The sequence below is a fragment of the Diceros bicornis genome, chromosome 26 (assembly GCF_020826845.1).
Source record: "Diceros bicornis minor isolate mBicDic1 chromosome 26, mDicBic1.mat.cur, whole genome shotgun sequence".
NCBI classification, from domain to species: domain Eukaryota; kingdom Metazoa; phylum Chordata; class Mammalia; order Perissodactyla; family Rhinocerotidae; genus Diceros; species Diceros bicornis.
In genome coordinates, this window is record NC_080765.1 from 5,438,057 (window position 1) to 5,448,247 (window position 10,191).

At 51.4% G+C, this 10,191-nt stretch overlaps 1 protein-coding gene across 1 annotated transcript; it reads right to left on the minus strand.

The window, feature by feature from the left end:
• Nucleotides 1-4,944: 4,944 nt before the first annotated feature.
• PVRIG (PVR related immunoglobulin domain containing) lies at nucleotides 4,945-6,660 on the minus strand. Its single transcript, XM_058570553.1, has 5 exons — nucleotides 6,469-6,660; nucleotides 6,033-6,383; nucleotides 5,827-5,950; nucleotides 5,677-5,734; nucleotides 4,945-5,573 (listed from the first exon to the last, which is right to left on the minus strand). The coding sequence occupies exons 1-5, from the start codon at nucleotides 6,527-6,529 to the stop codon at nucleotides 5,253-5,255; spliced, it is 915 nt and encodes a 304-aa protein (XP_058426536.1). The 5' UTR covers nucleotides 6,530-6,660; the 3' UTR covers nucleotides 4,945-5,252.
• Nucleotides 6,661-10,191: the final 3,531 nt, after the last annotated feature.

The window sequence follows — 10,191 nt, forward strand, 5'->3', positions numbered from 1 at the left end:
ATTTTCATTTTCAAAAACTTGGCTGTGGTGTTTGGATCTGTCCTGCGTATGCATCCTACCCCCTGCCTTCTCATCCACCCGCCTCCACTGCCCATGGGCCATTCTGAGACTGGGGTGGGGATCTACATCACAGTTTAGTTTTCAAAGGCTTTGGTATGTTTTTATGGAACAGTTCCATGTACATGTATCTTGGAGGTGGGCTTGGGACTTCATATGCAGCTTATGGAATCCCTTTCTCAAGCTTCCTCTTCTTAAAGATAGAAAGCCAAAGTTTTAGTTTCCTCATGCACTTCCTGTGACTGCATCTGCCTCTCAAAGGGAAGCAGTGGGAGGAAAGGGAGAGAAAAAAGCAAGAGGATTCCCCCCACACTCTTTCGACCACAAGGGCTCTCTTTGCCAGTTTCTATGGTCAGAGAGAAGGATTTTTTCCCCTCTCTTAGTTTCTCTGTCAGTGAGGTCATGTCTGCTGCTGTTGCTATGTTGCTATCTCTGCCATGAGAGTGCATCTTTGGGACAGGGTCTTGCCTCAGGGCAAGGTTAGGGGAATTAAAAATAAAACCAGGGTTTTCCCTCTATTCGTTCTGTCCTAGTCCTCTGAGCAGAAAAAGAGTTTCTCTTGGAGCTTCTTCTTCCTGTACCTGCTCTGCAGTTCTGGGATTCAGGATGCTCTGAGCCTGAGATGGGAAATATGGAAGGATAAAAAACAAAACCATAAACTCACTGCCATATCTTTCCTTGAGTTTTGATTTCTCTCTCCAATCTGTCTGCTGTGACTTACTTTTCAGAGTCCCCCAATAGCTGCTTTATGTATTCTGCACAGGGTTTAGTTGTAATCAGTGGGGAGATAGGGTGGGGTGTGTTTACTTCATCTTAACCAGAACTGGGATTCCTACCTTGATATTTTAAATCCCACAAAATAGGCATTGTTGTCATTGTTTTATAAACTCAATATTTGTTTTGATTTACCTACATGCTTACTGCTTTTTTCTCACTATTCCCTTTTGCACCTCAGACCTTACTTCTTTGTGTTACTTTTATTTTGTTTGAAAATGTCTTTATTTTGCTAGTGTTCTAGAAAATAATTTATCTGGGTATATAATTCTAGGCCGACATTGTTTTTTCGTCACAATTCAAAGATAACATTGCACGGTCTTTTATGTTCCATTGAGAAGTCAGCTGTGTCTATTTGTCACTATTCTGTAGATACTGTTTTTTCATTTTGCCTGCTATTAATATCTTCTCTTTGTCTTTGGTATTTTACAGTTTTACCAGAATGTTTCAGGTGTGGACTTTTTATTTATTATGTTTGGAATTTACCAGGCTTCCTGAATCAGTACTGGAAAATTCTTAGCCATGTGTCTTCAAATACTGCTTATTTCCCAGTTTCTCTAGTCTCTCTTTCTGAAGTCATATTATTAGACACATCAGACTTTCTTAACTCTGTCTTTTAAGTCTGATTTTTCTTTCTTCATATTTTTCATCCCTGTGTTTCCATGCTGCATTCTGACAATATCTTTGGACCTATCTCCTATTTCTAATTTGCTGTTTAATTTATCCATTTAATTTTTTATTTCAATGTTTCTATTTTACATTACTAGAGTTTCTTTTTTCTTTTTTTTTCTGCCTGGTCATTTTTACATATTCTTGTTACATCATACTGCCAATATCTTTTTTTATTTCTTTAAACATACTATAATATGATCTGTGTCAGATAATTCTCATAGCTGTCTTTGAGGGTCTAATTCTGCAGTTAATTGTTTCTGCAGTTCTCTTGCTCATGATCACTGGTTTTGTCGTGTTTGATGATTTTTTTAAAATTGAGATTTCATTTTACTTGGAACTCAATCTGTAGGGATTCTTTGAGGCCCAGGTGTAAGTGGCTTCCTCCAGAGAGGATCTGTGTTTACATCTGCTGCGTGCAGGTGTACTATCCATCGAGGGTCACTTTAAATTACATGGCTGGTTTTGTATTTTTCAAGCTTCACAGGCACGTGAATTCTGGCGTAAGCCCTTGAGAGTGTGGATGAGCTCTCAGGGATGCTCTGGGGAGATATTTTTCATTCTTTTCTTTAAAGCCATGGCTGAAGAATGAATCCCCACTACCTCCCTCTTCACGGCAGTTCCTCTTTTTCTAGTTCACTATCTGAGGGTCTAGTGAAATGCAAACTTCTAGTCCTTAACAGAAAATGCCTGAGAGTGGGTGGGGGCTGGACTGCGGAAGGAGGGCTCCAGGGTCACTGAGGGGCGGACGCAGACGGTGGGGGTGGGAGGGTTCTGGGGACCCACTGTTGAACTCCAGTGGGGCGAGGTTTGGGGGGAGAAGCAGCAGCTGACCGCGGGTGGAGGTAGTCACGAGCATGGGGGTGCGGGGTCCTGAGGGCCGTCTGGGGACGGGCGAGCTCGGGTCCCCGGCTCCGGAGTGGGGAGCGAGGGGGGGCTGCGGGACCGCTTACGGAGGGGGTGGGGGTCGCGGACGCAGGTGGGTCACAGCTCTTCCCCCGCGACCCCTGCAGCGCCTCCGAGGACGCTCTTCTCTCCGGCAGGGCTGGCGTCTCCTGCAGAGGGACTTCCAGAGACGGCTCGGAGGCGGTCACGCCGTCGGGCCCCTCCGCAGAAAGGCGTCAGCGGCGCCACCTGGGGGCTCTATAGCTCCCTGCGCGCAGCCGGAGAAGCGCGGCCGCCAGCGGAGCGCCGCCTAGTGGTCCCCGCACGCCTGGCCTCCCGCCCGGCCCGGCTCCCGAGGGTCTGTCTCCACCAGCCCGCTCGGCCTCTCTCCGCCGCCCCAGCGAGGTCGCGCCTCGAGCGGAGCCGCGGAGCCGGCCAGCGAATGCATGCAGGCCCAGGCTGCTAGCATCGCGCCTCCTCTCCTTCCGCCTAAGGCACCTCTGCCTTCTAGGTCTGTGACCCTGGGCTCAGGCTTCACATCTGTCAAATGGACTTACTGAAAATTCCTTCCGCTTGGGGGGGTTGTAAGTCCTAAATAAGATACTCCGTGTCAAGTTGCTTAGTACTTAGTCCTGGTTTACAATCTTCACACCCCTGCCTCGGGCCTTATCACCCTTTTTATCAGCAAAGTGAGCCTGGGGGAGGATAAAGAACCTGCTGGGAGCCCTACACCCGGGGAATGGCCCCTGGGATTCAAACCCAGGTCAGTCAAAAGCACAAGCCCTATCCCGGTAGGGCATGTCCTGGATGCCAGGTGGAGCTGCTGGGGCTGATTCAGTTCTGTCCCCTTGGGTGAGTCCTCTCTCACGGGCCTCAATTTCCACCCTTGTTGAATGAACAGATGATACAGCATGATCTCCAAGACTGGGCTCTGAGAACAGCCCTGGACAGCGGATCTCCAGGGCCGTGTCCAGTGCGGCACCACAACTCTGCACTCCCAGCTGGTCCCTTCAGGGCTGCTGGTTCTCACATGTGGGCTGGGCAGTGGGGAGCAGGCCAGCTGCAGAGCCTTCTCAGGTCCCGAGTTCTTGGGTTTCACGTAGCATAGGGACCAGGCTGGGCTGTGGCCTCCTGAGCTTGTGGAAGGCTCAGGCCAGGGGGCCCTCCCCTTACTCCACGATGGGCAAGTGGCCTAGCTGAGAGCCAGGCTGGGAGCCATGGGGCCCTCAGAGCTCCCTCCCTTGTCTCACGAACATTCCCTTCCTAGAGAAGTGAGGCTTCCTGGGGAGCCACTCCCCGGGGCCTCCCCTGAAACCCTGCAAGCCCGAATGACCCCCCCACACCACTGTCCCTGGTCCTGACATGGTCCCACAGCTGCTGGGCCCCTGACCGCAGCACCCTCCCCTCTCTCCCTTGAGCCCCCAGCCCTGCAGGGACCTCTGAGCTGACTAGGGCAGTGCTGAGGGCTTCACAGAGGCTGGTACTGGCTGAGGAAGCAGGCCCAAGGACCCCTTAACCACCCCGTCACCCTGCCTGGTCTACCCTCTCCCCAGTGCAGTGTAGACCTGGTGGCTGGATGGGGATGGGTCCTGGAAGGCCACATCTGAGCATGCCTGCAACAGTAAGCTGAGTTTCTGGAAGAGTCCGTGGTTGGACACTGCCTCTGGGCAGGCCCTCCCTGAGCCAGGTGGAGGGGTGGTTCCTGGCCTGGCAGGTGGCACTGCTTGGGATTTCCCACATGCAGGACCATGGAAGGGGCTGAGTGGCAGGTGTGCCCCCCCCACTAGCATTCACCCTGCTTGGGGGTGCTACCTTAGCCTGGCTCCTGCCTGTCCCCTGCCACCCGGAACCTGCCACGCTCCTGTGGAGCCTGGCAGCTTACAGAGCTCTCTCACCATGTTATCTCATGTGGAAAAGGTATGATAAAGCCCGGGCTGCTAGGCCTGTTTACAGAAGGGGGGCCGGCTCCCGGATGGGAAGATTAGCAGGTGGGGGAGGGTGTGTTCAGCCGATGTCTGAGCAGGCCCCTGCCTGCCCTCACAATGGCCAGTGGGGAGTAGTCCTGGTGCCCTCGTGATAAGACAGGAGATAGAGGAAGCCACCGTGGGTAGATCTGAGGTGTGTCCCCCACTCCTGTATATGAACTCTGTGGAAGGAGGGCACGAGGGCCCCACCCCCAGGCCATCTCAGGGAGGCCCTGTCATAGGAATGCCATGTCAGATGACAGGGACTTTTCTCAGGTTGAAGCACCAGAAACTCTTGCTGCTGTCCCAGGACATGGTGGGATTTGAGTATACCCCATCCTGCCTGGGGGTCACCAGACCCCCCCATCCTGTCTTCCCACCTGGTGTCCCTCCGCAAGGTCTGCAGGCCCAGGAATCCCCCTGCCCGACACTGCCACCCCAGCCCCAGGAACACCCCCGTCCGGGGCAGGCAGGGGAGCCATCTCCCATGCTAAGGCCCCGTCTTCCTCCAGTTCTAACCTGACCCCTGCCTCCCAGGGTTTGAAACTGCCTCTAACCTCTTAACCTCCCAAAAGAGAAACAGCCCAGCCAAGGCTCCAGTCAGAGATACCATTTTGTTGACTTGTTGACATGACCTGGGAGAGTTGGGGACTTGAGAACAGGAAACCACCTGGGATGGGGTTTGTCACCTCACACACACACACGTGTGCCCACACATGCACACACGCTGACCACATCCGCAGCAAGTGCGCCCTGGCCAGGCGTGTGTGGAGACACTTACTGGAGGCCTAAGAATAAAACAAGATGAGCAAAGACAGTGGGCGTCCAGGACACAGACACTCGACAGAAGGGGGTCCCAGAGGCCTGGGAGGGGAGGAAGGCTGAGTGGACTTGGGGCTCTTCTCAGCGAACTCCTAAATGCCCCTCCACGGCTCTGGGCCCCAGAGGGTCAGGGAAAGCGGTAAGGTTGGGGCCAACGTGGGGAAGCCTCTCTCCTGCCTGAGTATAGAGTCCATTCTCGATGGAGATGAAACTGCTGCGAGCAGGGGCTGGCAGGGGGGCCCAGGCGGCAGGTGTCTGGGGTTGGCGTGTCCTGTGGGTAGAGAGCGGCGCCCACCTCGACAGCGGCTGGGGCGGGAGGACGGTGTCCAGAGTTGGTGGGCAGAAGTAGTTGACCGTGGCGTAGGGGATGTGGAGAGAGGCCAGGGAGGCTTGGCCGGCTGCCTGCAGGGGTGATGGGGAAGGAAGCCCAAGTGAGGCTCCACCTCACGGCCTCCCAGCTCCAGCCCACCCCATTATCACTCCAAAATGATCCCCTAACCCTCACCCTTGCTGGCGTCTGTGCCTGGGGGCTGCTGAGGGGCGGCTGAAGCTTCGTGACAGACCTTGGAGAGAGTTAGGAGGGTCAGGGGCAAAGCAAGCGGCTAGCCCCGTGATGTGGGGATTTAGACTCGGCCCGGCAGGGGCAGGGTCTCACCAGTGCCTCTGCCGATGCAGGAGGTGGATGAGGTAGATGCAGCCAAAGAGCAGGACCCCTGAGACTCCCAAGATCCCAGCCAGGTCGGCCCGCAGTATGGGGGCTGGCGTAGAGGCAGAGAGCCCTGCGCACAAAGAGAGAGACATACCAGAAGGGTGGCCGGTGCTGGGAGTCCCTCCCTACACCCCTCTCCTCATCAGCCCCACCTTGGTCTGCGCTGAGGAGGGGGTTCCCACAGGCCTCTTGGGAGCCCTCAGGGAAGGAAACAAACTTGCAGCAGAAGGTGGTGTTGGGACTGGGGCTTCTTCCCTCAGATCCTTCCAGGGTGAGGGAGATGCTGGTTTTGGTTTCCCAGTGGGCCTGGTGGGCTGGGGCCCTCAGCTGGGTGCCAAATTCTGGGTGCAACACAGCCAGGCTGGTCCCTTCGGCACCATCAGGCCTCCCACAGCTCACAGTCACCAGGGAGATAGAGCCAGATCCCAGGAATCCACAGCGGACAGTGAAGGACAAGGACTTGGTGGCCTCCATCTCAACTTGCACCCACACTTTGGGGGTTCCTGTGAGATACAGGCATAGAGAGAGCCCAGGACTGGGTCTCCACCCCACCCCCACAGCCTCTGCTTCTCTCTGGCCTCCACTCACCAGCAGTGACGCAGAGCGTCAGCAGCGCCAAGAGCAGGACCAGGGCTCGGGGCCTGTCCATGGCTCCCCTCTGGCCCGGGCTCTGGGGGCTGTTGTGGCGGGGGCGGCACCTGTTTCCGTTCTCATCGCAGGAAGTTTTCACACGTGAGCAGGCCTAGGCAGCAGCTGGGCTCGGTGCTCTCCGCACCCTGCCCCACTTCCTTCTCTCTGTTACCTCAGTGTGGTGAACACTGGGCGATGGACCTCCTTTCTCAGGAGACTTAAATCTTTAGTGACAAAGTTTCCCTGTCTCCATGCTGCGCTTCAGCGTGAGCAGGGCAGGTGGCCCAGTGCTGTCTGTGGGTAGCAGGCCAGGTCTTGGAAAGAGGTGAGGGGTGGGGGAGGGAAGAACCAGGGGCCTCTGGTTTCTCCTTAGGAAGAAGGCTCTGACCCCAGGCCGTTGCCCACTAAGAGGTAGAGAATGTGGAAGAACTTGGGAAGAGGAAGACCTGTATACAGGAAAGTCAGCAGCGAGACTAGCTAAGAGCCAAACCCAGCTTGACCCACCACTTATCTACTGAGGACACTTGAAGCAGCCTTCCACACTGCCTTTATGCTAACCAGTCCCACATTTAAATCTCCAGCCCAGACCTTCCTCCTGAACTCCAGCCTCATATATCCAGCTGACGCACTTAACAGTCTCTTGGATGCCTAACATCACAAACATACCCCAAACTGAACCTTGCCCCATGTGCAGCCTTCTCCCTCGCAGTTGAGGGCAACTGGCTTTCAGCTGCTCAGGCCAAGGGCATAGTCATCTGTGACTCTTCTCGTCTCCAGCCCATCAGGAAAGCCTGACCACCTGACCCCTCTTGCCACCCGCCTGATCCAAGCCATCTCTTTCTAAGTGTTGCTCCATTGCTTCCCTGTTTATGTTCATTTACAGAACACAAACCAACCAGAATGCTGTTGTATAAGCAGTGACAGGTGACCCCTTCCAGGGGTCAGAATGCTTTGTTATCTTGTCTTATCCGGTGCTTAGCTTGAATCTGGACAGTACCTTGGTGAGCTCAGGGTTAGAGCCAAGGGCCCGTGTTGAGGACTCTTTTGTCCAGCGTGTAGTAAGAACTGAGAGGTGGCCCCCAGGCTGTGGTCACCTCTCAGAGGGCTGGCCTGCCCATATGCCCTTGATTCAGCATCTGTTTAATCCTGTAGTGTTAGCCATAAACCAATCAGTTTCTTGGGCAAACTCAGTCACTCCATCCACACCTGAGAGGCTGGATAAGCAGGGCCTCCAGATTATCACTTCACTGCTCCCAGCCCAGTTAGCATCCTCTTGACTCTTTGACCTTCTCTCAGGCCTGATAGAGTAATCTCCAAACGTGACTGAGACCTGTGCTCACCACTTCCTCTGCTATCATTCCCCTGACAGAGTGTGACACCCATGCAAAGCTGACCCAGTTCAAGGTGGCCCAGCCCAGTGTGGGTGCAGGGCACTGGGGCATATGGGGCTGCTGGCCTCAGCCTCCCCAGCCTGGAAGACCCTTGTCTCTCATCCACTGAAACCTTCCCTACTTTGCAAGGCCCAGCTCAAATCCCACCACCACCAGGAAGCTGTCCCTGTGGGAACATTTCTTTTTTGGACAACAGTTGCACAGATGGTAGGCCCTGAGTGGTGGCTGTCTTTTATTCAATGCCCACACAGTCCAAGTACATAGGGGGAACCCAATACTTGGTGATCAACAGAGGAAAAGCCATGGCACGAACTTAACTGTCCACCAATATTTTCAATTTTTTTTTCAGTCTTTGTGTTGTAGGGGAGAATGACACATCCTCTTACCTACTCTGGGTCCTTCTGGCTGGGGTACAAATTAAATTGACACAACACAGATTAACAGGAGAAAATCAAACAAAGCTTTATAACATGCATACATGGGAGAGACCCAGGAAAAACTGGGTAACAACAAAATTGTGGAGGTTCTCATCTTAAATACTATCTTCAGGTAAAGACAAGGGGCGGGGGAGAGTCAGCTATGGGAGATTACCAGAAAAGCACAGTAAACAAGAGTAAGGTTAATATGCAGATTTAAGTCCTTGCCTTCCACACTGATAAGAGTTTCTAGAGACAAGGTCATCCCCGCTTTTCCCTGTACAGAAAGGGAGATACATTTAGAAGTGGAGACTTCCCTTATAAATGTCTCTTACCAAGGATAACTTCTTGTACTTGGTTTTCAGAGCTTCAACAAGAATGGGCTTAGCAGGGACCCTCTCAGTTTATCCATACCCAGAGTTATCTATGGTGATGGCTTGCCCTGGGGACAGGCCTTCTATCTTAAACTCTTTTAGGCAGTTTGGGGGAAGGCAAAATGTTCTTCCTGAGTCTTCTGAGCCTTTATTGTCTTCAGCTCGAAATAATCTGCATACCAGAGTGGCACATCTTGGGGTGGCCTGCCCTGAACCCCATCAGCGTCTTGTCTTATCCTGTGCTGAGGCCTGCTGTCCCCTCAGTAAGTTCTCATTGTATAAGCCTCATACAATGCAGAATAGAAAACATTCAAGTTCTCCTTCACCAGCCTACTCATTCTCATTCCCCTCTCCAATTTAATTTATATGAGATTAAAATTGTCAATCTTTTATCATTTCTAGATTTTGTGTATTGCTTAGATAGGCCAAGTTATAAAAATAATTTGTTTTGTTTTTATGCTTAACTCTATGAAGGGTTTATTTTTAGCCCATGAGGAATTTTAATTTGGGGGTTGTGTATAATGTGTAACATTTTATTGTAGATGGAGAGCCAGATGTCCCAAAACCATTTATTGAATAGCCTCTTTCCCTACTGTTCCAAAATGCCACCTTGATCATAAATTCTTGTAAGTGGGTCTACTTCTAGATTCTCTTTCCTAATCTATCGATTTGCTTATTCCTATTTCAATATCACATGGTCCTAAGTAGAATGCTTTTACATTTTGATGTATGTGAGGGCCCTTGTCCTTTCTCAGAGCTTTATTGGCTATTCCTGAATAGTCTTCAGAATTTTGAGCTCCAGGGACACAAAAGGTCATTAAACCTAGCAACATAAGCCCTGTATCATCAGGCCAGCATGGTTGGCCTCCTCCCTCTTTGGCCCGGAGATACTTAGACAATACGGGTCTGGTAACGGCCACCTCCTGCTCTGACATTTCTTGGTAAAATCCCTGCAGCCACAGCCCAAGTCCTGCTGCAGTGAGAGCAGCCTGTGGTCAGTCACTAGCAATTTACATGCTACAAGATGCAGTGGTTTTGTGCTCCCAAACAAGGCATATCCCCTCTGAGAATGCTGTTATTTGCACCTGGAAATAATTTTCTGACCTGTTTACAAGTCTTCCAAATGAAGAATTTCAATGGGTTTTGATTCATCTTTAAAAAGGTAGTAAATACAGCCAAAGAAGAACCTGCTCCATTTGGAGTTACATGTTGTTGAGAGGTACTCTTTTCAGTTATGAAGGTCATTAAAACTATCAAAATAAACTGAACTTGCAACTAGAACTTCAGAAAACGTTAAACCATGATTTAAAAAATGTTTCTCACTTTGCTCTCACTAAATATTTTTTAGAGCAAAAAACTGTACTGTTAACCAATAAAATTTAAATATTTATTTCATCATCAACTTACTCATTTTTAATGTATAATAAATAAAACAAGTAGTAAATGTTTATATAATATAGTATAATACAGAATACTACCTTCCTTCTTTGGCCTAAACTG